Below are 27179 nucleotides of genomic sequence, written 5' to 3'. Positions count from 1 at the left end.
CAGGACAGGTACAGCACGGGGTTAGATACAGAGTAAAGCTCCCTCTACACTTTCCCCATCAAACACTCCCAGGACAGGTACAGCACGGGGTTAGATACAGAGTAAAGCTCCCTCTACACTGTCCCCATCAAACACTCCCAGGACAGGTACAGCACGGGGTTAGATACAGAGTAAAGCTCCCTCTACACTGTCCCCAACAAACACTCCCAGGACAGGTACAGTACGGGGTTAGATACAGAGTAAAGCTCCCTCTACACTGTCCCCATCAAACACTCCCAGGACAGGGACAGCACGGGGTTAGATACAGAGTAAAGCTCCCTCTACACTGTCCCCATCAAACACTCCCAGGGCAGGTACAGCACGGGGTTAGATACAGAGTAAAGCTCCCTCTACACTGTCCCCATCAAACACTCCCAGGACAGGTACAGCACGGGGTTAGATACAGAGTAAAGCTCCCTCTACACTGTCCCCAACAAACACTCCCAGGACAGGTACAGTACGGGGTTAGATACAGAGTAAAGCTCCCTCTACACTGTCCCCATCAAACACTCCCAGGACAGGTACAGCACGGGGTTAGATACAGAGTAAAGCTCCGCCGACACTGTTTGAATGAATGCTGGAAGAATGACTAACAGCTTGAATGTACTGATCGATATGAATTTAAACTGTGTGGAATATTGAGTGAACAGCAGCAGAACGAGGCCAGGCTCAGTGCGGTGATTGTGAAATGTTGCTATCTGGGTCATTGTGCATGGAGAGTAAAGCCGATATTGCAAAAGCAGTTTATTAAAAATAGAAGTGGTTTTGCAGGAAGTGTTCTGTGTAACTCAGCCTTTGTAAAAAACAGTATTGTGCACAAAACAAATGGGTGGATGAGTTCCTTTGTGTTAATTGGATTTTTAAATGTGCAGCCTGTACGTCCCCACTATGTCACTGTGACTTCCAGATTACCTCTCCAGTTGGTCGAGGCCACCAACACCCAGATTATATCTGCTCTTTACTTCATAGAACATAGAACAGTACAGCACAGAACAGGCCCTTCGGCCCCTCGATGTTGTGCCGAGCAATGATCACCCTACTCAAACCCACGTATCCACCCTATACCCGTAACCCAACAACCCCCCCTTAACCTTACTTTTAAGGACACTACGGGCAATTTAGCCTGGCCAATCCACCTAACCCGCACATCTTTGGACTGTGGGAGGAAACCGGAGCACCCGGAGGAAACCCATGCACACACGGGGAGGATGTGCAGACTCCGCACAGACAGTGACCCAGCCGGGAACCGAACCTGGGACCCTGGAGCTGTGAAGCATTTATGCTAACCACCATGCTACCGTGCTGCCCCAAATTTTGTTAAACCCAATCTCATTAAGACACTCTCTCGAGGAATTCCACATTCTTCAGTTTCGATATCTGGTCTCTGGACTCACAACAGCCACTTTTGACTTGGACTGGCCACAACGACTGCTCACCTCACAGGATTTCAATCTAGCCTCCCAGATAATGTCCCTTTGGATTCATGAGTGTGCACTCCAGCCTGTACTTGATGGTGCAACTTCAGCTTTTTACTAGAAAGCTAGGCTTCACTGCCCTGGGTCTGTCACTGCCCTGGGTCTGTCACTGCCCTGGGTCTGTCACTGCCCTGGGTCTATCACTGCCCTGGGTCTGTCACTGCCCTGGGTCTGTCACTGCCCTGGGTCTGTCACTGCCCTGGGTCTGTCACTGCCCTGGGTCTGTCACTGCCCTGGGTCTGTCACTGCCCTGGGTCTGTCACTGCCCTGGGTCTGTCACTGCCCTGGGTCTGTCACTGCCCTGGGTCTATCACTGCCCTGGGTCTATCACTGCCCTGGGTCTGTCACTGCCCTGGGTCTATCACTGCCCTGGGTCTGTCACTGCCCTGGGTCTGTCACTGTCCTGGGTCTGTCACTGCCCTGGGTCTGTCACTGCCCTGGGTCTGTCCAAACTCTGGTCCTTTGTTTTATTCCTTCAGTGATGTGAGCACCATTGGCTGGGCCAACATTTATTGCCCTTGCCCATCCCTAATCAATAAACCTGGCTCTCCAGAGCATTACCCTGGGTCGCTGAATTACTAGTCCAGTGACCATACCACTATGCCAACGCCTTTCGACTGTACCAAGATATACATGATTCTCAGGGCTACTTCTGAGCACTGAGCCGCTGACCTTTGGCCACCTTCTCCATTCTTCCAGACTTCTGAGCCCCAACTGCCTTACGTCTCCTTCCTGTTGCCTTTTCTTCTTCTGCCAAGCACAGTCACGTGGGCTTTCTTGACCGAGCTACCAATGCGTCATCGGAGTGCAAATGCTCTCAGCAGCATGGGGCTAGAAAACAGCTACTGTGCACCTTTGGAGCCTCAACTGCACAATAGCTACCATAATGACTGTTGGGGTTTCATTGAGCCCCAATCCAGTTCCTCAGAGCCAACAGCAGCACTTCAGCATCACCGTCTGACCCTGAGCCACTGAGTGACAAAAACTGACTGGCCAATGAACTGATCTAGGGACATTCCAAGCGAGTCCCTCCTTTGTTACTAGGCAGAATCACAGTTAACGTCTTGGAACATTCTGTGCCCTAAGTGTTAGAACCTCCACATGTGTTAGTTCACAAAGTACACAGGAACTTAAAAAAAAGGATTTAATGACAAGGCCCAGAGATGTATAGCCTCTTTACCCACTGTGTAAACCAACTTCACAAATGGGCACAATAATAGAACTCAACCCCAGGTAGGTTCTATTCAATAAGTTGTAGGGTGAAAGCCAAGACCTATAGCACATTGCGATTGCCTGGTCAAGCAAGCTGAAAAAACAATGTGAAGCACAGCAAAGTGCATTGCAAACATATAATCAGCTAAATCTAAGGAAACTTCCTTTCCCTTTTTGCTATTGTTAGTTTGAGTTTCACATTGTAGTTTGTTTGGGGGTGGAGCCTGTTACTGAATGAGTGTTTCACTATCTACTGATTTATTGTAGTGTGTACTGTGGTGGTATGATTTGCATAGCTGTCTGCCATTGGTGCAGAACACCGGCTTACCATTGGCCCTGGTCGGTCATGTGCCTCTCGACCGATTGGTTAAGACCAGTCATGTGACAGTTCTCCGATTGGTCGAGAGGCTGAGTTAACCACGCCTCCATACCGAGGTATAAATAGCCAGAACGCCCGGCGGTCGGCCATTTACTGTAGTCGACCGCAGGGCTAAGTTCTAGCTTATTAAAGCCTAACTTTTGTACAGCAACTCGTCTCGCGTTCGATTGATGGCTCATCAATTTAATAAGCTAGATTTTTGAAGATGGAGCTCCGGATCAAGCCCGAATGCCTCCGCATCAGCCCGCAAACGCAGAACGCTTCAGAAATCTTTCAACATTGGCTGGCATGTCTCGATGGATACCTGGCGTCCGCAAGCAGCCCCCCCACCATGGCACAAAAGCTTCACATCCTCCACTCCAGCGTGGGCACGGCGGCCTACGCGATGATCAGGGAAGAGAAAGATTACGATGCGGCCATGCTTAAGCTGAATGGACAATTCCTTAAACCAGTCAACAGAGTGTTCGCCCGACATCTGCTGGCCACCAGACAACAGCTCCCCGGTGAGTCATTAGACCGATTTTACCAGGCCCTCGCCATCCTGGGGAGGAACTGCTCCTGCCTCGCAGTTTCAGCCACGGAGCACATGGAACTACTGATCAGAGATGCTTACGTGGCTGGGATGCAGTCCCCCGCTATCCGCCAGCGGATGCTGGAGAAAGACGGCCTCAGCCTAACTGAGACACGGACTCTCTCCACCTCCCTGGAGGTCGCCGATTTAAACGCCCGCGCCTATGTCCCCAGCCGCGCTGCACCATCCTGGGCCTCCTGGCACGCTTCCCCACCGCCATCCACCGCTCCCGACCTCCCTCAGGCCTGCGCCGCGGGACGCTTCCCCACCGCCATCCGCCGCTCCCGACCTCCCTCAGGCCTGCGCCGCGGGACGCCCCGACAAGCCCACGGGGCCCCGCTGCTACACCCTCGCCCGCGCTGCCCAGCCCGCTCCGCCCTCTGTAAGTGCTGAGGGAAGAAGGGCCACTTCTCCTCCGTCTGCCAAGCCAAATCGGTCACTGCTGTACCGCGCAGCGACCGGGGATCCCCCCCTCCGGGCCCTTGCTGGCCCCTCCAGTACGCCCCGCCGATCTCCCCCCCCCCCCCCCGCGCCCGGCCTGCGCGCCTCCCCCTCTCCGGGCCCCTCCAGTGCACCGCGCAACTCTCTCCTCGCCGCCCCCAGGCCCCTGCACCTGGCCTGCGCGCCTCTCTGCCCCGCTCCCAGCCGCTCCGGTCGGCCCGCCGGCACCGCTAACTCCGCCCCCCTCAACCACGAGGACCCCGCGGGCGCCGCCATCTTGGGGCCCCGACTCCACGTTCGGATCCTGGGCACCACCTTCCGGGACTGGCACGCAAGGTTCTTCCAGCATCTACTTGGCCGACGACGACGACTATGGATCTTCTCCACGGCTCGCGGCCATTCAGCTCGACCAGTCACGTCCACGCACGCTCGCCAAAACGACTACGCTGATCCACCTCAACGGCCACGAGGCGGGCTGCCTGCTGGACTCCGGGAGCACGGAAAGCTTCGTTCACCCTGCCACGGTAAGACGCTGCGCGCTCCCTGTCCATCCTGTAAAACACAAAATCGGGTTAGCCTCAGGTTCGCACTCCGTCCACATCACCGGGTGCTGCATCGCGGACCTCACGGTCCAAGGGAAGGTTTTTAAAAATTACAAACTCCTTGTCCTCCCTGACCTTTGCGCACCGGCATTCCTAGGACTGGACTTCCAGTGCAACCTGCAGAGCTTAACCTTCCAATTCAGCGGCCCTATACCCCCCCCTCACTGTCTGCAGCCTCGCGTCCCTCAAAGTGGACCCTCCCTCCCTGTTTGCTAATCTCACCCCCGATTGCAAACCCATCGCGACACGGAGCAGACGGTACAGCGCCCAGGACCGGTCCTTCATCAGGTCCGAGGTCCAGAGGTTGCTGAAGGAAGGGGTCATCGAGGTCAGCAACAGCCCCTGGCGAGCCCAAGTGCTGGTGATCCGGACTGGGGAGAAAAACCGGATGGTCATCGACTATAGCCAGACCATCAACCGGTTTACGCAACTGGATGCGTATCCTCTCCCCCGTATTTCCGCCATGGTAAACGATATCGCAAAATACAAAGTCTTCTCCACTGTGGACCTTAAGTCCGCTTACCACCAGCTCCCCCTCCGCGCGAGTGACTGACTGTACACCGCGTTTGAGGCAGATGGGCGCCTCTACCACTTCCTTAGGGTTCCATTCGGTGTCACAAATGGAGTCTCGGTCTTCCAATGGGAGATGGACCGAATGGTCGACAAGTACGGATTACGGGCTACCTTCCCGTATCTTGATAATGTCACCATCTGCGGCCACGATCAGCAGGACCAGGACGCCAACCTCCAGAAAGTCCTCCAAACCGCAAAACTCCTTAACCTCACGTACAATAAGGATAAGTGCGTGTTTAGCACCGACCGTCTAGCCATCCTCGGCTACGTAGTGCGTAACGGAGTGATAGGCCCCGACCCCGAACGCATGCGCCCCCTGATAGAACTCCCTCTCCCCAATACCCTCAAATCCCTCAAACGCTGCCTGGGTTTCTTTGCGTACTACACCCAATGGGTTCCCAATTACGCTGACAGGGCCCGTCCCCTCATTCAAACCATGACCTTCCCGCCGTCGACAGAGGCTTGCCAGGCCTTTAGCCGCATCAAAGCGGGTATCGCAAAGGCCACGATGCGCGCCATCGACGAGTCCCTCCCCTTCCAGGTCGAGAGCGACGCATCAGAAGTAGCTCTGGCGGCCACCCTGAACCAAGCGGGCAGACCCGTGGCCTTCTTCTCCAGAACTCTCCAGGCTTCCGAACTCCGCCACCCCTCAGTGGAAAAGGAAGCCCAGGCCATAGTCGAAGTGGTGCGACATTGGAGGCACTATTTAGCCGGCAGGAGGTTTACCCTCCTCACAGACCAACGGTCAGTAGCCTTCATGTTCGATAATGCACAAAGGGGCAAGATCAAAAATGACAAGATCTTACGGTGGCGGATCGAGTTGTCCACGTACAACTATGAGATCTTGTATCGTCCTGGGAAGCTCAATGAGCCTCCTGATGCCCTGTCCCGTGGTACCTGCGCCAGTGTGCAGATAGACCGCCTCCGCTCCCTCCACGCGGACCTCTGCCATCCAGGGGTGACCCGTCTCTACCATTTCATTAAGGTCCGCAACCTGCCCTACTCCATCGAAGAAGTCAGGACAGTAACCCGTGACTGCCACATCTGCGCAGAGTGCAAACCGCACTTCTACCGCCCCGAGCGCGCACATCTGATCAAAGCATCCCGCCCCTTCGAACGTCTCAGCATTGACTTCAAGGGGCCCCCTTCCCTCTAACAACCGCAACATTTACTTCCTGGCGGTAATCAACGAATATTCCCGCTTCCCCTTCGCCATTCCCTGCCCCGACATCACCACATCGACTGTCATTAAGGCCCTCCTCTCCATCTTCTCCCTGTTCGGCTACCCCGCATACATACACAGCGATCGGGGGTCCTCATTTATGAGCGACGAGCTGCGTCAATTCCTGCTCAACAGGGGCATTGCCTCTAGCAGGACGACCAGCTATAACCCCCAGGGGAACCTACAGGTCGAGCGGGAGAATGGTACCATCTGGAAGACCATACTACTGGCCCTCCGGTCCAGAGATCTCCCTATTTCCCGATGGCAAGAGGTTTTCCCCGATGCCCTACATTCTATCCGTTCACTCCTCTGTACCGCAACTAATCAGACACCTCATGAATGTCTTCTTGTCTTCCCCAGGAAGTCGTCCTCCGGATCCCCTCTCCCGACGTGGCTGGTCACTCCCGGACCCATCTTGCTCCGGAAGCATGTGCGGGTGCACAAGTCCGACCCGTTGGTGGAACAAGTCCAGTTACTCCACGCTAACCCGCAGTATGCGTATGTGGAGTACCCCGACGGTCGGCAGGACACGGTCTCCCTCCGGGACCTGGCACCCGCCGGCGTGCGGCCTTCCCCCCCTTCACCACAGACCCCCCCCCTGTTTTTCTTCCCCCAGCGCCCCACCCAGGCCACCCCTTCCCCATCCATGGCGTCTCCACAGCCAGCTCGGGTGACGGAGACTGTTCAAGAACCATCGCTCCCGGACTCCAGGACGTCAGCGGAACCACCACCATCGGCTGAACCGACGTCACCAACTCCACTGCGGCGGTCTGCCAGAATGTCACGGGCCACCAAAAGACTGATCGAGTCGATTTAAATTACAACAACTCCATGGACCTTGTTGTAACTTTGGTTACTGTTGTTAATTGTCTGGGCCAGTGGGAAGCCAAAAAACAAAAATGTAATAAAAGAAAAGAAGATAAATTTTTTTCTCTCTCCCTTCTCTGGCTGCTACTCATACCACCAGTTCTCCCCCCGCCCCCCCCGCCCCCCCCCCCCCCCCCCCCCCCCCCCCCCCAGCTCCGTTGATACACCCCCCCCCCCCACCCCCCTGGCTTCTTTCTCCGCAAGGGGTGAATGTGGTGGTATGATTTGCATAGCTGTCTGCCATTGGTGCAGAACACCGGCTTACCATTGGCCCTGGTCGGTCATGTGCCTCTCGACCGATTGGTTGAGACCAGTCATGTGACGGCTCTCCGATTGGTCGAGAGGCTGAGTTAACCACGCCTCCTTACCGAGGTATAAATAGTCAGAACGCCCGGCGGTCGGCCATTTACTGTAGTCGACCGCAGGGCTAACTTCTAGCTTATTAAAGCCTAACTTTTGTATAGCAACTCGTCTCGCGTTCGATTGATGGCTCATCATGTACTTGGAGGGGTAATTGTGCCTGTTGCCTGGCCAGAGAGATGTTGTGCTGGGTTGTGGGGTCTGTCTGCACAAAAAACAAAGTTTGATCACAGCCGAGGTTAGAACAACAAATTCTGACCTGGATTACCCTCGATCCTCCCCAAACATTTCCAGTTTGTGATTTGGATTAAACATTTTCTGCTCTGAATTGGTTCTGATTTGAATGAATAATTTGTTTTGATCTGTAGGTTGAAGGAAGTTCTGGTCAGGTGTATCATTGCCTGAGTTCCTGCCTTTATTGCTCATGTCCAGCCTTCATGTACTCAGTTCTACGAAGGAATGACAACATATTGGTAAGAACTTAGAATTAATTAACAGGACAGGCACTTTCTCTTCTAGTTTATTCCTTCGTCCCTTGTGTTATTCTGGCAGCTCCATTCTGCAACGTGGACCCAAATGCACTGCTGTCTCCTCTACCTCATCCCTTGTAATAGTTCTCAAGTCACGCTCAAGGCGTGGGATCCTGTATCACAGCCCTTTACTGCAACAGATCGATAGTCAACAGACATCTTCATATTAATTGGTGACCAGTTTAGCACAGCTGGTTAGTGATGCAGAGTGAGGCAGCAGCGTGGGTTCAATCCCCGTACTGGCTGAGGTTATTCCAGCCTTCTCAACCTCTCCCCTCGCCTGAGGTGTGGTGACCCTCAGGTTAAACCACCACCAGTCAGCACCCCCCCCCCCCCCCCTCAAAGAGGAAAGTAGCCTATGGTCATCTGGGACTGTGGTGACTTACCTTGCTAATAATTGATATATAATAATCTTAGTGTCGCAAGTAGGCTTACATTAACACTGCAATGAAGTTGCTGTGAAAATCCTCTAGCCGCCACATTCTGGCGCCTGTTCGGGTACACGGAGGGAGAATTCAGAATGTCCGATTCACCTAACAGCACGTCTTTCGGGACTAGTGGGAGGAAACCGGAGCACCCGGAGGAAACCCACGGAGAGAACATGCAGACTCCGCACAGCCAGTAACCCAAGCCGGGAAACGTACCTGGGACCCTGGTGCTGTGAAGCAACAGTGCTAACCACTGCACTACCGTGCCACCCTTTTACTAAATAATGGGCAGCACGGTAGCACAAGTGGATAGCACTGTGGCTTCACAGCGCCAGGGTCTCAGGTTCGATTCCCCGCTGGGTCACTGTTTGTGTGGAGTCTGCACGTTCTCCCCGTGTCTGCGTGGGTTTCCTCTGTGTGCTCTGGTTTCCTCCCACAGTCCAAAGACATGTAGGTTAGGTGGATTGGCCATGATAAATTGCCCTTAGTGACCAAAAAGGTTAGGAGGGGTTATTGGGTTACGGGGATAGGGTGGAAGTGAGGGTTTAAGAGGGTCAGTGCAGACTCGATGGGCTGAATGGCCTCCTGAACTGTATGTTCTATGTAATGTCAAAAACGCTCGCAAGCATCTCCATTCCCCATGTTAGGTTAATTGCACAATAATTCCCTGATCTGTAACTTGTTCTATTTTTTAAACACCAGTATCCCAAGTTAATTAATTGTATTAATATTGCATGTTATGCTTCTGAGGGAGTAAAGCAATTGCAAGTTCTGAACAATCCGAGTAGCAACTTTCTTTGAAGTCTGTTTCTGCGTTGCTGACTTTGCAGTGTAAGCATATCCTTGCTGTATACCTGTGCCAAGCCATGGGAGTGTTCCACCAGCTGACCGTCACAGACAAGCAACTCACCAGCCTTCTTCTGGCAAAGGACAAAGAACCTGGATCCACAGCATAATTAAGATCATTATTGTGGAGAAAAGAGAACTGCTGAGAGACGTATGAAAAATGATATAATACAGACTGACCCCAGTTACAAAACTTGGGGCAGCAGTACAGAGATAACTAATCCATGGACAATGTGAACCCCCTGTTCTATTAAAAATAAAAAACATAAATCCTTACTGTTGGGCAAGCAATGGAGATATCCAATTGAAGGAGGCAGCATTGTCCCAGCTCATTGGAATAGAAACAACCACGTCATATCCAAAAACCCACCTGTGTAACTCGGAGATCCCAGGTTTGAGTGTTATTGAAGTAAATCTGGCTGACTGGAGCCTTTGCTACTTTACTTGGAACCATACACAATCTTGGCCGACATTCCACTGAGAGAATACTGCAATGACAGAGTTGGCATCTTTCAAATGAAGCATTCACCAAGGCCAGTGGAAAATGCTCCAGCACAATTTGAAAAAGAGCCAGCGAATTCTCTTCACTCAGAACAATACCCAATCGGATTCTCCGCTCATTTAATCATTTGCTGTTTGTGGAATCTTGCTTCCAAATCTTGCGACGTCTGCAGGATGTGGGAAAACTGCTGCAAAGCCAGCTTCTTTATTTCTTATGGTATTGTTCTGTGTGTATTTTGACAAGTTTATTTTATAATTACTGTAATAATGTTTTGTTTTCAATGTTTCAATTGCTTATTCAGCCATCAGACCGCAGTGCATATCTGCTCATGTGGTAGTTTCCTGAATGTGACTCGGCCCAAACCCCTATCTCAGCAGCAATTGTGTCAACCAAATGTGACCAATCAGCACGTTGGTCTAAACCGTACCAGAATTTGGCAAAGTGTCAGGATCACACTTGTAACTCTCCAATTGCACAGACCAATTTTCTTGCCAAATCTTGAGCCTCTTAGAAATAAAATAAGCGGGCGAGGTTTACGGCGTCCTGTTTAAAGGACGTCCTGATCAACGCTGCAGCCTATTGCCCCCGGCCCCCCTCATGGAGATCAGGGACTCACCCCCACCCATCAACCTGCGAGTGACAGTGTTCCGCTCCCCACCCCACATCCACCAGCAGCATTGAACACCCCCCACCAACACCATAGAACTAACTGCCCTGCACCTCACATCAATGCCCCCCCCCCCCCCCCCCACCCAATGGGACTCCCACTGGGCCCTTGCCCTGGCACCCACCTGGCACAGCTTGGTTCTGCCAAGTTAGCACAGTGGGAACCTGTGTCACTCTAATTCTGCCCCCCCCCGAGCTATACTTAGCCCTGCATCCCAGAGGGATCCACTCGACTGCCTTGTGTCTGGTCAACGTCATGTCACATCGGTGAGGTAGGAATATTTAGTGAAGGGGGTCATTTATTCAAATTTATTAAAATCAGGTTGATGTTGTGGCCGCCAATGAGGGGCGGGAAAAATCGGGAAACACAATTCTTGCGAGATTTTCTAATCCTGCAGAGGGTGAGTGTGCCTCGTGGTCACACACGCTGCTCTGGTTAGATACTCCTTCCTATAATATTGGCTGTTCCAGGCTGCTATCAGTCATACAGGTAAATTGATTGCATTAACCAACTTTAACAATGATGTAGAAAGTTTGACATAGGGACAGGATAAAATGTACAGGCCGCGTCACCCATTGTAACATTGGATAAGTAAATTAGCCTGGCACCTGTCCCGTTTCCAGTGGGGACTCCCCATGGCACAATATGTGAAGCAACCTCCAGCTATCAACAGAGAACAGCTTACATCATTGTACCTGATTCCTAGACTGTTGTGTTGTTCTGAATTATTGATTTAAATAAAAACAATTAAGGGGCATTCATTTGTGTTGGCTTTATTGATGAATTGTTTAAACAAATAAGCAGAGTCGCTTAGAAAGTATTAACTTGTGAAGTCTGCAGCAGGGCAATAATTTATGGTGTCCGTGGCAGGGGTCAGTTTCTGTCCATTATTTTGTCTTCATACTCTGGAATCAGTATAGCTCAGTAAGAACATTCCCTTCACTAACTTACCCACAGCCATTCCTTGTGTGACATTGGGCTGTTCAGAATGGTGGGGATCAGAACTCAGCCTCCGTGTGTCCTGACTGCGAGTCGGCAAACGTTTCACCGAGATAGAGGAATTCTGGAACATTCTGCTTTCCTAATCCATTCAATGTGACATTGCATAAGTGAAATAGCCTGGCACCTGTCAGCTACGTTCAGGTAAGCTTAGGGATAGAAACGGGACGGCATGGATAAGCTGGGCCAAAGGACCCGTTTCCATGCTGTAAGCATCTATGACTCTGAGTTAGGATGATTTTTCATGTAGAGCCTCCATGGTGAGGCACAATGTCCGCAGTTCATGAAACCCATCCTTCGAGCACTCAACTTTCAATTTCTCATGTTGGAGTGTGTGATGTACAAGTGAGTTATAGCTGGGAGTATATCACCCAAATCACCGTGGATAAAGGTGTCTGCTGAATCAGAGCTCCTCAAACACACTTGTTTCATATACAATGATTCACGCGGCTACGCACTCAACTAAATCTAATAACTAAGATGACCTTTACTTAACTTCGGAGTGACCGGCCCTGTGCGGTCTGTGGGCTACGCATCCTTGGACACTAAGGATAATTTAGCCTGGCCAATCCACCTAACCTGCACACACCTGGACTGTGGGAGGAAACTGGAGCACCCGGAGGAAACGCACGCAGACACGTGGAGAACGTGCAGACTCCACACAGACAGGCATCCAAAGCCAGAATTGAACCTGGGACCTGTGAGGCAGCAGTGCTAACCACTGTGCCACCGTGCTGACCTAACCGTTTCGGAGGGGGAGGTAGGAGATCTTAGTGGCAGCGCAAATATGAGGTTGGAGGCTAATCTTGGGATCACATGTGACACAAAAGTTGCAAACAGACTGGCTTATTGTGAAGGAGCAGAGTTTAGAGTGGAGTCAAAAAAGACTTCAGTCTTCCCAATATTTGATTGGAAGATATTTCTGCATTTCCTAGACTGGATTTTGGATCAGCAGTCTGATACTTTAGCAACCGTGAAGTCATCAAGAGAGTTAGTGGTCAGGCAGAGCTGTATGAAAACTTCTTCAAATAAATTTAGAGTACCCAATTAAGGGGCAATTTAGCATGGCCAATCCACCTACCCTGCACATCTTTGGGTTGTGGGGGTGAGACCCACGCAGACATGGAAAGAATATGCGGACAGTGACCCAGAGCCGGGATCGAACCCGAACCCTCGGTGCTGTGAGGCAGCAGTGCTAACCACTGCGCCACCGTGCTGTCTCTGACCTGTGAGAAACTAATGCGGCACCTTTCAAATGAAGATATCACCTAGGGTCAGTCTGTAAATTAGAAATAGTAGGGGCCAAGGAGAGACACCTTGGGGGTCACCATAGGTACCAGAGCAGGAACAGAAGCCATTACAAGTGATTTTCTGATGATTCGATAAGAATTGAATCGCATGAGAACAGTGGACCACATTGGGCACGTGTTGAAGGAGGATAGTGTGGTCAATGTGTCAAAGGCTGTAAACGGGACAAGGTGGGATGTTCACCGTTGTCACAATTGCACAGAATGTCATTTGTGACTTTAGTAACAGCCATTTCAGTCAAGTAGAAGCAACGGAAATGTGATTGGTGGGATTCAAACATGATGTTCCGGGAAAGATGGGAATGAATTTTGGAAGCAACAATGTATTTTCTTTTTATTTTATTTTCTTTTCATGTACTTAATGATCGGTTTGAGCTGCTCGCAGAAAAATACTTTTCACTGTACCTTGGTACATGGGACAATAAACAAATCCAATCCAATCCAAGGACTTGGGAGAGGGAAGGGTGGTTGAAGATGTGATGGTAGTTTGCAATGACTGTGGGGTCAAGAGTTGTTTCTTTTGAGGAAAGGAGTAATGACAGCAGACTTAGAGCAGCGAGGGAAACAGCACCCGCGGAGGGAGAACCCAGCAACATACCCGCGGAGGGAGAACCCAACAACATACCTGCGGAGGGAGAACCCAACAACATACCCGCGGAGGGAGAACCCAACAACATACCCGCGGAGGGAGAACCCAACAACATACCCAAGGAGGGAGAACCCAACAACATACCCGCGGAGGGAGAACCCAGCAACATACCCGCTGAGGGAGAACCCAACAACATACCCGCGGAGGGAGAACCCAACAACATACCCGCTGAGGGAGAACCCAACAACATACCCGCGGAGGGAGAACCCAACAACATACCCGCTGCGGGAGAACCCAACAACATACCCGCGGAGGGAGAACCCAGCAACATACCCGCTGCGGGAGAACCCAACAACATACCCGCGGAGGGAGAACCCAACAACATACCCGCTGAGGGAGAACCCAACAACATACCTGCGGAGGGAGAACCCAACAACATACCCGCGGAGGGAGAACCCAACAACATACCCGCGGAGGGAGAACCCAACAACATACCCAAGGAGGGAGAACCCAACAACATACCCAAGGAGGGAGAACCCAGCAACATACCCGCTGAGGGAGAACCCAACAACATACCCGCGGAGGGAGAACCCAACAACATACCCGCTGAGGGAGAACCCAGCAACATACCCGCTGAGGGAGAACCCAACAACATACCCGCGGAGGGAGAACCCAACAACATACCCGCTGAGGGAGAACCCAACAACATACCCGCTGCGGGAGAACCCAACAACATACCCGCTGCGGGAGAACCCAACAACATACCCGCGGAGGGAGAACCCAGCAACATACCCGCTGCGGGAGAACCCAACAACATACCCGCGGAGGGAGAACCCAACAACATACCCGCGGAGGGAGAACCCAACAACATACCCAAGGAGGGAGAACCCAACAACATACCCGAGGACGGAGAACCCAACAACATACCCGCTGAGGGAGAACCCAACAACATACCCGCGGAGGGAGAACCCAACAACATACCCGCGGAGGGAGAACCCAACAACATACCCGCGGAGGGAGAACCCAACAACATACCCGAGGACGGAGAACCCAACAACATACCCGCGGAGGGAGAACCCAACAACATACCCGCGGAGGGAGAACCCAACAACATACCCGCTGAGGGAGAACCCAACAACATACCCGCTGAGGGAGAACCCAGCAACATACCCGCTGAGGGAGAACCCAACAACATACCCGCGGAGGGAGAACCCAACAACATACCCGCTGAGGGAGAACCCAACAACATACCCGCGGAGGGAGAACCCAACAACATACCCGCTGCGGGAGAACCCAACAACATACCCGCGGAGGGAGAACCCAGCAACATACCCGCTGCGGGAGAACCCAACAACATACCCGCGGAGGGAGAACCCAACAACATACCCGCGGAGGGAGAACCCAACAACATACCCAAGGAGGGAGAACCCAACAACATACCCGAGGACGGAGAACCCAACAACATACCCGCTGAGGGAGAACCCAACAACATACCCGCGGAGGGAGAACCCAACAACATACCCGCGGAGGGAGAACCCAACAACATACCCGCGGAGGGAGAACCCAACAACATACCCGAGGACGGAGAACCCAACAACATACCCGCGGAGGGAGAACCCAGCAACATACCCGCTGCGGGAGAACCCAACAACATACCCGCGGAGGGAGAACCCAACAACATACCCGCGGACGGAGAACCCAACAACATACCCAAGGAGGGAGAACCCAACAACATACCCAAGGAGGGAGAACCCAACAACATACCCGAGGACGGAGAACCCAACAACATACCCGCGGAGGGAGACCCCAACAACATACCCACGGAGGGAGAACCCAGCAACATACCCGCTGAGGGAGAACCCAACAACATACCTGAGGAAGGAGAACCCAACAACATACCCGCGGAGGGAGAACCCAACAACATACCCAAGGAGGGAGAACCCAACAACATACCCAAGGAGGGAGAACCCAACTACATACCCGAGGAGGGAGAACCCAACAACATACCCAAGGAGGGAGAACCCAACTACATACCCGAGGAGGGAGAACCCAACAACATACCCAAGGAGGGAGAACCCAACTACATACCCGAGGAGGGAGAACCCAACAACATACCCAAGGAGGGAGAACCCAACAACATACCCGCGGAGGGAGAACCCGATAACATACCCGCGGAGGGAGAACCCAACAACATACCCGCGGAGGGAGAACCCAACAACATACCCGAGGAGGGCGAACCCAACAACACACCCGAGGAACGAGAACCCAACAACATACCCGCGGAGGGAGAACCCAACAACACACCCGAGGAACGAGAACCCAACAACATACCCGAGGAGGGCGAACCCAACAACACACCCGAGGAACGAGAACCCAACAACATTCCTGCGGAGGGAGAACCCAACAACACACCCGAGGAACGAGAACCCAACAACATACCCGAGGAGGGCGAACCCAACAACACACCCGAGGAACGAGAACCCAACAACATACCCGAGGAGGGAGAACCCAACTACATACCCGAGGAGTGAGCACCCAACAACATACCCGAGGACGGAGAACCCAACAACATACCCGCGGAGGGAGAACCCAACAACATACCCGAGGAGGGAGAACCCAACAACATACCTTTGTGAAACTTCATTTTCAGCTGTGGTAGCAGAGAGATCAATTCCTGAACCTGTCTGAGATTGGATCATTGTCAAACATCGCACCATAAGAACTAGGGGCAGGAGTCGGCCATCTGGCCCCTCGAGCCTGCTCTGCCATTCAATGAGATCATGGCTGATCTTTTGTGGACTCAGCTCCACTTTCCGGCCTGAACACCATAACCCTTAATCCCTTTATTCTTCAAAAAACTATCTATCTTTATCTTAAAAACATTTAATGAAGGAGCCTCAACTGCTTCACTGGGCAAGGAATTCCATAGATTCACAACCCTTTGGGTGAAGAAGTTCCTCCTAAACTCAGTCCTAAATCTACTTCCCCTTATTTTGAGGCTATGCCCCCTAGTTCTGCTTTCACCCGCCAGTGGAAACAACTTGCCCGCATCTATCCTATCTATTCCCTTCATAATTTTATATGTTTCTATAAGATCCCCCCTCATCTTTCTAAATTCCAACGAGTACAATCCCGGTCTACTCAACCTCTCTTCGTAATCCAACCCCTTCAGCTCTGGGATTAACCTAGTGAATCTCCTCTGCACACCCTCCAGTGCCAGTACGTCCTTTCTCAGGTAAGGAGACCAAAACTGAACACAATACTCCAGGTGTGGCCTCACTAACACCTTGTACAATTGCAGCATAACCTCCCTAGTCTTAAACTCCATCCCTCTAGCAATGAAGGACAAAATTCCATTTGCCTTCTTAATCACCTGTTATACCTGTAAGCGACTCATGCACCAGCACACCCAGGTCTCTCTGCACAGCAGCATGTTTTAATATTTTATCATTTAAATAATAATCCCGTTTGCTGTTATTCCTACCAAAATGGATAACCTCACATTTGTCAACATTGTATTCCATCTGCCAGACCCTCGCCCATTCACTTAACCTATCCAAATCCCTCTGCAGACTTCCGGTATCCTCTGCACTTTTCATTTTACCACTTATCTTAGTGTCGCCTGCAAACTTGGACACATTGCCTTTGATCCCCAATTCCAAATCATCTATGTAAACTGTGAACAATTGTGGGCCCAACACGGATCCCTGAGGGACACCACTAGCTACTGATTGCCAACCAGAGAAACACCCATTAATCCCCACTCTTTGCTTTCTATTAATTAACCAATCCTCTATCTATGCTACTACTTTACCCTTAACGCCATGCATCTTTATCTTATGCAGCAACCTTTTGTGTGGCACCTTGTCAAAGGCTTTCTGGAAATCCAGATATACCACATCCATTGGCTCCCCGTTATCTACTGCACTGGTAATGTCCTCAAAAAATTCCACTAAATTGTTTAGGCATGACCTGCCCTTTACGAACCCATGCTGCGTCTGCCCAATGGGACAATTTCTATCCAGATGCCTCGCTATTTCTTCCTTGATGATAGATTCCAGCATCTTCCCTACTACTGAAGTTAAGCTAACTGGCCTATAATTACCCGCTCTCTGCCTACCTCCTTTTATAAACAGTGGTGTCATGTTTTCTCATTTCCAATCCGCCGGGACCACCCCAGAGTCTAGAGAATTCTCTATCAGTAACCTGTTATTTTTCCTTTTAACTTTTCTCCTAATTTTCCTTATCATTGAACCCAAATCTTCATGTAATAACCTGGTGCTTCACTTTCCATTTATGTTTTTACTTCCATGGATAGGTAAGCACTATAATGAGAGGCACCAGTCTCTGTACGTCTATGCTTGTGTTCCTAAAAGTGTTACTGACACACTATTTACAGGCAGTATCCAGCAGAGGGCAGCAGAGCGGAGCTACTGATTGGCTGTTCCGGGGAGATTTGCATACGTGCAGTGCGGTCAGCCTAATTTGAAGGTGGTTTGTGAAGGGGCTGTTGTCAAGTGACAGTTAAACCTGAAACACTTCCTCAGTGTTTCCCTCCCTACCCCCTCCTCTAACCAAAAAAAACAACCGTGGTTGTCGGGAAGGTAAGTTTATCTCTTTAAAAACTTACCTTGAAGGGTGACATCACAGCAAAGCAGTGACCTGATTGGCTGGCAAGGAAAGTGCTCCAATTAGCAGTTTCTGGGAGAAATTTAACTCTTTGTGTGTTGGTGAGTATTGTGATTGGTAAGTAAAATCTTTATTCCTTTCACTTATTAATTATTTGATACTATATTTGTAATCAGTTAAGGTAAAGGGTAAAAATGGCAGGAGATCCCAGACCCATGTTATGCTCCTCGTGCGCAATGTGGGAGTTCAGGGACGCGGCCGATGCCCCTGACTTCTTCATGTGCGGGAAGTGTGTCCACCGGCAGCTCCTGTTAGACCGCATGACGGACCTCAAAGGTAGTAATCTCAGGATTGCTACCAGTGCCACGGGACAATCAGAGTAGAAATTCAAGAATAGTCAGTATGAATACGTGGCTTGAGAGATGGTGCAGGAGGGAGAGGTTCAGATTTTTGGGACATTGGAACCGGTTCTGGGGGTGGTGGGACCATTACAAACCGGATGGTCTACACCTGGGCAGGACTGGAACCAATGTCTTAGGGGGTGCTTTTGCTAACACTGTTGGGGAGGTTTTAAACTAATGTGGCAGGGGGATGGGAACCAGATTAGGAAGTTAGAGGTCAGTAAAGAAGCAGCAACTAAACCCAGTAAGGTACGAGACAATAAACTCAATGTGACTAAGGGGAAGAGTAGACAGGGAAGAGATGATGAACGCAAAGGTGGTCTGAGGTGCATTTGTTTTAATGCGAGAAGTGTAGCAGGTAAGGCAGATGAACTTAGGGCTTGGATCAGTACCTGGGAATATGATGCTATTGGTATTACTGAGACTTGGTTGAGGAAAGGGCAGAACTGGCAACTGAATATCCCAGGGTATAGATGCTTCAGGAGGGATAGAGAGGGAGGTAGCAGGGGTGGAGGAGTTGCATTACTCGTCAGAGATGATATCACAGCTGTGATTAAGGAGGGCACGATGGAGGATTCGAGCACTGAGGCAATATGGGTGGAGCTGAGAAATAGGAAGGGTGCAGTAACATTGTTGGGACTTTACTACAGGCCTCCCAAAAGCGAGCATGAAGTAGAGGTACAAATATGCAGACAGATTATAGAAAAATGTAGGAGCAATAGGGTGGTTGTGATGGGAGATTTTTACTTCCCCAACATTGAATGGGATTCGTGTAGTGTTGGAGGCGTAGATGGAGCAGATTTTGTAAGGAGCATCCAGGAGAGTTTTTTAGAGCAGTATGTAAATAGTCCAACTCGGGAAGGGGCCATACTGGACCTGGTATTGGGGAATGATCCCGGCCAGGTGGTTGATGTTTCAGTCAGTGATTACTTTGGGAATAGCGATCACAATTCCGTAAGTTTTAGAATACTCTTGGACAAGGACAGGAGGGGTCCAAAAGGAAGAGTGCTAAATTGGGGAAAGGCAGAGTATAACAAAATTCGGCAGGAGCTAGGGAATGTGGATTGGGAGCAGCTGTTTAAGGGTAAATCCACATTTGAAATGTGGGAGTCTTTTAAGGAAAGGTTGATTAGAGTGCAGGACAGACATGTTCCTGTGAAAATGAGAGATAGAAATGGCAAGATTAGGGAACCATGGATGACGGGTGAAATTGTGAGACTAGCTAAGATGAAAAAGGAAGCATACATAGGATCGAGGCAACTCAAAACTGATGAAGCTTTGGAGGAATATTCGGAAAGTAGGACGAATCTCAAACGCGCAATAAAGAGGGCTAAAAGGGGTCATGAAATATCTTTGGCTAACAGGGTTAAGGAAAATCCCAAAGCCTTTTATTCGTATGTAAGGAGCAAGAGGGTAACTAGAGAAAGGATTGGCCCACTTAAAGACAAAAGAGGGGATTTATGCGTGGAGTCAGAGGAAATGGGTGAGATTCTTAATGAGTACTTTGCATCGGTATTCACAAAGGAGAGGGACAAGACGGATGTTGAGGCTAGGGATGGATGATTAAATACTCTAGGTCAAGTTGTCATACGGAAGGGGGAAGTTTTGGGTATTCTAAAAGACATTAAGGTGGACAAGTCCCCAGGACCGGATGGGATCTATCCCAGGTTACTGAGGGAAGCGAGGGTCGAAATAGCTGGGGCCTTAACAGATATCTTTGCAGCATCCTTGAGCACGGGTGAGGTCCCAGAGGACTGGAGAATTGCTAATGTTGTCCCTTTGTTTAAGAAGGGTAGCAGGGATAATCCAGGGAATTATAGACCTGTGAGCTTGACGTCAGTGGTAGGCAAACTGTTGGAGAAGATACTGAGGGATAGGATCTATTCACATCTGGAAGAAAATAGACTTATCAGTGATAGGCAGCATGGTTTTGTGCAGGGAAGGTCATGTCTTACAAACCTAATAGAATTCTTTGAGGAAGTGACAAAGTTAATTGATGAGGGAAGGGCTGTAGATGTCGTATACATGGACTTTAGTAAGGCGTTTGATAAGGTTTCCCATGGCAGGTTGATGGAAAAAGTGAAGTCGTATGGGGTTCAGGGTGTACTAGCTAGATGGATAAAGAACTGGCTGGGCAACAGGAGACAGAGAGTAGTGGTGGAAGGGAGTGTCTCAAATGGAGAAGGGTGACTAGTGGTGTTCCACAGGGATCCGTGCTCGGACCACTGTTTGTTATCTACATAAATGACCTGGAGGAAGGTATAGGTGGTCTGATTAGCAAGTTTGCAGATGATACTAAGATTGGTGGAGTTGCAGATAGCGAGGAGGACTGTCAGAGAATACAACAAAATATAGATAGATTGGAGAGTTGGGCAGAGAAATGGCAGATGGAGTTCAATCCAGGCAAATGCGAGGTGATGCATTTTGGAAGATCTAATTCAAGAGCGGACTATATGGTCAATGGAAGGGTCTTGGGGAAAATTGATGTGCAGAGAGAACTGGGAGTTCAGGTCCATTGTACCCTGAAGGTGGCAACGCAGGTTGATAGAGTGGTCAAGAAGGCATACAGCATGCTTGCCTTCATCGGACGGGGTATTGAGTACAAGAGTTGGCAGGTCATGTTACAGTTGTATCGGACTTTGGTTCGGCCACATTTGGAATACTGCATACAGTTCTGGTCGCCACATTACCAGAAGGATGTGGATGCCTTGGAGAGGGTGCAGAGGAGGTTCACCAGGATGTTGCCTGGTATGGAGGGTGCTAGCTATGAAGAAAGGTTGAGTAGATTAGGATTGTTTTCGTTGGAAAGACGGAGGTTGAGGGGGGACCTGATTGAGGTCTACAAAATTGAGAGGTATGGACAGGGTGGATAGCAACAAGCTTTTCCCAAGAGTGGGGGTGTCAGTTACAAGGGGTCATGATTTCAAGGTGAGAGGGGGAAAGTTTAAGGGAGATGTGCGTGGAAAGTTTTTTACGCAGAGGGTGGTGGGTGCCTGGAACGATTTACCAGCGGAGGTGGTAGAGGCGGGCACGATAGCATCATTTAACATGCATCTAGACAGGTATATGAATGGGCAGGAACAGAAGGAAGTAGACCTTGGAAAATAGGAGACAGGTTTAGATAAAGGATCTGGATCGGCGCAGGCTGGGAGGGCCGAAGGGCCTGTTCCTGTGCTGTAATTTTCTTTGTTCTCTTTGTTCTTTGTATTATATCCTTTTATAATTAGATGGCAAGGAGGTGGGCAGTGATTATGAATTCAGTTGAAAACCAAAAAGGTTTCAAAAATGTAAGATCTACTGAATGTGAAGCTGCTCTGAAGTCTGGAATAATTCAAATTCTGTTATTGACTTTTTTCATGAAGTTGAACCAACACCGACTAGATCATTTAGAAAGCAGGGACGAAAAACTGGCCTTTGTGGACAGTTACGTTATTTATGAGGGTTTGTGAATGTGCTTCCAACAGTGGATGGTGCATCTGTGGTATTTCTGAGCACACTTGCTTTGTATTTGCAGTGTTCAAGTGCATCTATTAAATTATGGGCTGCCAAAATATTTACCTCGCTATAATACTGCACAAGCTACTTTTTCCATCCAGGCCAACTTTGCCTGGACCCTGAGTGAGAATGCGGACTCTTAGCATCAGTAGCTGTGCTGAGCAGTAATGCTGTGAAGTTTGCAGACAATGAAGAGTTTATGGGTGTTTATTCTTCCTCAGATATTGGCAGTTGTAATAAAATTTAAATATTGCAGATGCTGTGTTTCAGAAGTCAAAATCTCACAATTCTAATGTTGTGGCCAAGGTTAGGATAAACTTAAGTCTAACAGAAATGCAAATTAAAACTGCAGGAGATGGAGCCTGGAGCTGAATTAATTGTTAAACTGCCGTCGTTGGAATTCATACAGTAAATATTCAGCAATTTATTGCAGAGACAACAGCACCGAGAGCAACATTGCAACAGGGATTGTACGAGCGGGAGCACTATTTATTCTTTTTGTCTTTCTCTTTCTAGCTCTTGTCGTTTAGGGCTTGGTTTAGCACAGGGCTAAATCGCTGGCTTTTAAAGCAGACCAAGGCAGGCCAGCAGCATGGTTCAATTCCCTTACCAGCCTCCCCAAACAGGCACCGGAATGTGGTGACTAGGGGCTTTTCACAGTAACTTAATTGAAGCCTACTCGTGACAATAAGCGATTTTCATTTTGTTTTCATTTTTTGTCTCTCCCCCCTCTATTCTCGCTCTCTTTTCTGTTTATCTTTCCAGTCGTATTATGGTTTTATCTTTCACACTCATCTATATTATTCTTCCTTTATTTTTGTCTTTCTACAGTTCTTGTTTCCTACATCACATTTCAAACGTGCTTGAGGGGGAGATGGTGGAGCAGTGGTAATGTCACTGGATGAGTAATCAGGAGGCCCAGGTTGATGCCGTGGGAGACACAGTTTCAAATCCCCCACAGTAAAATCTGAGTCAGTAATGGCGACTGTGAAACTATTGTTGTTTGTTACAGAAACCCATTTGGTTCCCAATGGTCTGAATCAGAAACCCTGCACCAACCCTTGGAAAGAGCACCCCCCCCTAGACCCACACCCCCACCCCCTCCCCATAACTCCGGAACCTAACCTGCACATCCTTGGACTGTGGGAGGAAACTGGAGCACCCGGAGGAAACCCACACAGACACAGGGGAGAATGTGTAAACTCCGCACAGTCACCCGAGGCTGGAATTGAACCTGGGTCGCTGGCGCTGTGAGGCAGCAGTGCTAACCACTGTATTACCGTGCCGCCCGGCTCCTTGGCACTGAGATACCAGTGCCAGCCTGATGGTTAGCATTGCTAACCACCGCGCCACCTTTTGCACGTTCTCCCCATGATCCCGTGGGTTTCCTCTGGGTGCTCCCACAGTCCAAAGATGTGCAGATTAGGTGGGTATGAGGGGAGAGAGTGGGAGAATGGCCTAGGTAGAGTGCCCTTTCGGCGGGATGACAGAGACTCGATGGGCCGATTAGCCTCCTCCTGCACTGTAGGGATTGTGTGGGGATAAAGAAAACAAACTAAATGTAAAATCCTGAGGAACACCCTGAGGAACATCCTGAGGAACATCCTGAGGAACATCCTGAGGAACATCCTGAGGAACACACTGAGGAACACACTGAGGAAAATCCTGAGGAAAATCCTGAGGAAAACCCTGAGGAAAATCCTGAGGAAAATCCTGAGGAACATCCTGAGGAACATCCTGAGGAACACACTGAGGAGCATCCTGAGGAACATCCTGAGGAACATCCTGAGGAACATCCTGAGGAACACCCTGAGGAACACCCTGAGGAATATCCTGAGGAGCATCCTGAGGAACATCGTGAGGAATACCCCGAGGAACATCCTGAGCACAATCCTGAGGAACATCCTGAGGAACACCCTGAGGAACATCCTGAGGAACACCCTGAGGAACACCCTGAGGAACACACTGAGGAACACCCTGAGGAGCATCCTGAGGAGCACACTGAGGAACACCCTGAGGAACACCCTGAGGAACATCCTGAGGAGCATCCTGAGGAACATCGTGAGGAATACCCCGAGGAACATCCTGAGCACCATCCTGAGGAACATCCTGAGCACCATCCTGAGGAACATCCTGAGGAACACCCTGAGGAACATCCTGAGGAACACCCTGAGGAACACACTGAGGAACACCCTGAGGAGCATCCTGAGGAACATCCTGAGGAGCACACTGAGGAACATCCTGAGGAACACCCTGAGGAACATCCTGAGGAACATCCTGAGGAACATCCTGAGGAGCATCCTGAGGAACATCGTGAGGAATACCCTGAGGAACATCCTGAGGAACATCCTGAGGAACACCCTGAGGAACACCCTGAGGAACACCCTGAGGAACATCCTGAGGAACACCCTGAGGAACATCCTGAGGAACACCCTGAGGAACACACTGAGGAACATCCTGAGGAGCATCCTGAGGAGCACACTGAGGAACATCCTGAGGAACACCCTGAGGAACATCCTGAGGAACACCCTGAGGAACACACTGAGGAACATCCTGAGGAGCATCCTGAGGAACATCCTGAGGAGCACACTGAGGAACATCCTGAGGAACATCCTGAGGAACACACTGAGGAACATCCTGAGGAACATCCTGAGGAGCACACTGAGGAACATCCTGAGGAACACCCTGAGGAATATCCTGAGGAACATCCTGAGGAACACCCTGAGGAACATCCTGAGGAACATCCTGAGGAACACACTGAGGAACATCCTGAGGAACATCCTGAGGAATATCCTGAGGAACACCCTGAGGAACATCCTGAGGAACATCCTGAGGAACATCCTGAGGGACACCCTGAGGAACATCCTGAGGAACATCCTGAGGAACATCCTGAGGAACACACTGAGGAACACACTGAGGAACACCCTGAGGAACATCCTGAGGAACATCCTGAGGAATATCCTGAGGAATATCCTGAGGAACATCCTGAGGATCCAAAGGAACATCCTGAGGAATATCCTGAGGAGCATCCTGAGAAATATCCTGAGGAACATCCTGAGGATTCAAAGGAACATCCTGAGGAACATACTGAGAAACACAATGAGGAACATCCTGAGGAACATCTTGTGGAACACACTGAGGTGTGAATTCAGCTGCATAAAGAAGTATTTTCCTTTTTACGTTCTTCGTGGAAAAGCTGTGGTTATCAAACGAATGTGCCATACAAAAGGCAAAGAGGTTCACACAGCAGAATGGAAGTACAAGCATTGCCTCCAGGAGTCGTGCTCCTGTCTGTGTATGTTGGCATTGTCCTATTCCTTGGCTTGTTTAAAATGTTTATTGTTGCAAATTGTTGCTGATTGAACTCCAGCAATATGAGGTGTGGATTTAAATTCTTGCTTCAATTTCTTGTCATGTGCTGCGGACTGGCTTTGACATTGTGTGTTAATAATAATAATAATCTTTATTTTATATACAGCCAGGATCAGATAGCAGCCTGGACTGGGTCATTGGTTCTGTCAAACAATCCTGAGACAAAGGGGATACAATTCGAATCACAATTAGAATCACAAATAGAATCACAAATATAATCACGCGTCCAGTGACCTGACCGGCTCAGGAGCCTGAGGAGGCAGCTGACATTCCCAGAAGTGACAATTCAACCTCTGGAATTGGGCCAAGTGGGAAGTTAGAACAGAAGCACTCATACTGTGTACTGAAACTTGGATATTTAGGGAATCAGCAAAGTTGCAGTGGATAGGGTGAAGAGGGGTGCGGAGGGTTGAGGAATGAGGGTTGAGGGGTGCGGAGGGTGAGGTAAGTCTGTGGGAGGTGAGTCAAAAGGGGGTCAGACACGTGTAAATTGAAAAATGAAATTTGATTGTCCGACATTAAGTTGAAAATTTGCCTGATCAAACTTCCTCAATTACATTTTCTCATCTTAGAATTCCTCCCAGTAATCACACCATTGTTATGACAAGAGTTTATTAATAATTGGTTTATTCTGTGCCATAATGGTTTTTAGATTTCTATAATTGTAAAATATCAGCTCCACAAGTGTTACAATCTGTAAAACGCATTCTTCCAAATGGGATTGCCCCAAAGTTTGCATCACAATTCCACTGCATCCAGTGTCCATAGCCCAGAACTATTGTACTAACACGTGATACATTCCAGAACATGTACAGGACTGGGTGAGAGAGTTCCAGAACATGTACAGGACTGGGTGAGAGAGTTCCAGAACATGTGGACCGGACTAGGTGAGTGTGTTCCAGAACATGTACAGGACTGGGTGAGGGTGTTCCAGAACATGTGGACTGGACTAGGTGAGTGTGATCCAGAACATGTACTGGACTGGGTGAGGGTGTTCCAGAACATGTACAGGACTGGGTGAGAGAGTTCCAGAACATGTACAGGACTGGACTAGGTGAGTGTGTTCCAGAACATGTACAGGACTAGGTGCGTGTGTTCCAGAACCTGTACAGGACTGGGTGAGGGTGTTCCAGAGCATGTACAGGACTGGGTGAGGGTGTTCCAGAACATGTACAGGACTGGGTGAGGGTGTTCCAGAACATGTACAGGACTGGGTGAGGGTGTTCCAGAACATGTACAGGACTGGACTAGGTGAGTGTGTTCCAGAACATGTAGAGGACTGGGTGAGGGTGTTCCAGAACATGTACAGGACTGGGTGAGGGTGTTCCAGAACATGTACAGGACTTGGTGAGGGTGTTCCAGAACATGTACAGGACTGGGTGAGAGAGTTCCAGAACATGTACAGGACTGGGTGAGAGAGTTCCAGAACATGTGGACCGGACTAGGTGAGTGTGTTCCAGAACATGTACAGGACTGGGTGAGGGTGTTCCAGAACATGTGGACTGGACTAGGTGAGTGTGATCCAGAACATGTACTGGACTGGGTGAGGGTGTTCCAGAACATGTACAGGACTGGGTGAGAGAGTTCCAGAACATGTACAGGACTGGACTAGGTGAGTGTGTTCCAGAACATGTACAGGACTAGGTGCGTGTGTTCCAGAACCTGTACAGGAC

The 27179-nt window shown here is 49.9% G+C and overlaps 1 protein-coding gene across 3 annotated transcripts in view; it reads left to right on the top strand.

Annotated features, from left to right (window-relative positions):
* Nucleotides 1-11475, top strand: part of zswim7 (zinc finger, SWIM-type containing 7) — a 51628-nt gene extending 40153 nt beyond the window's left edge. For all 3 annotated transcript variants that reach the window (XM_038814796.1, XM_038814797.1, XM_038814798.1), the window contains exons 5-6: nucleotides 8110-8214; nucleotides 9530-11475. In XM_038814796.1, coding sequence (XP_038670724.1) covers nucleotides 8110-8214; nucleotides 9530-9655 — 231 coding nt within the window. In that variant the 3' untranslated portion in view covers nucleotides 9656-11475. The remainder of the gene's footprint in view (nucleotides 1-8109; nucleotides 8215-9529) is intronic.
* The last annotated feature ends 15704 nt before the right edge of the window (nucleotides 11476-27179 follow it).

The sequence above is a fragment of the Scyliorhinus canicula genome, chromosome 12 (assembly GCF_902713615.1).
Source record: "Scyliorhinus canicula chromosome 12, sScyCan1.1, whole genome shotgun sequence".
In the NCBI taxonomy this organism is placed as follows: Eukaryota; Metazoa; Chordata; class Chondrichthyes; order Carcharhiniformes; family Scyliorhinidae; genus Scyliorhinus; species Scyliorhinus canicula.
This window is presented reverse-complemented; position numbering and strand designations above follow the sequence as displayed.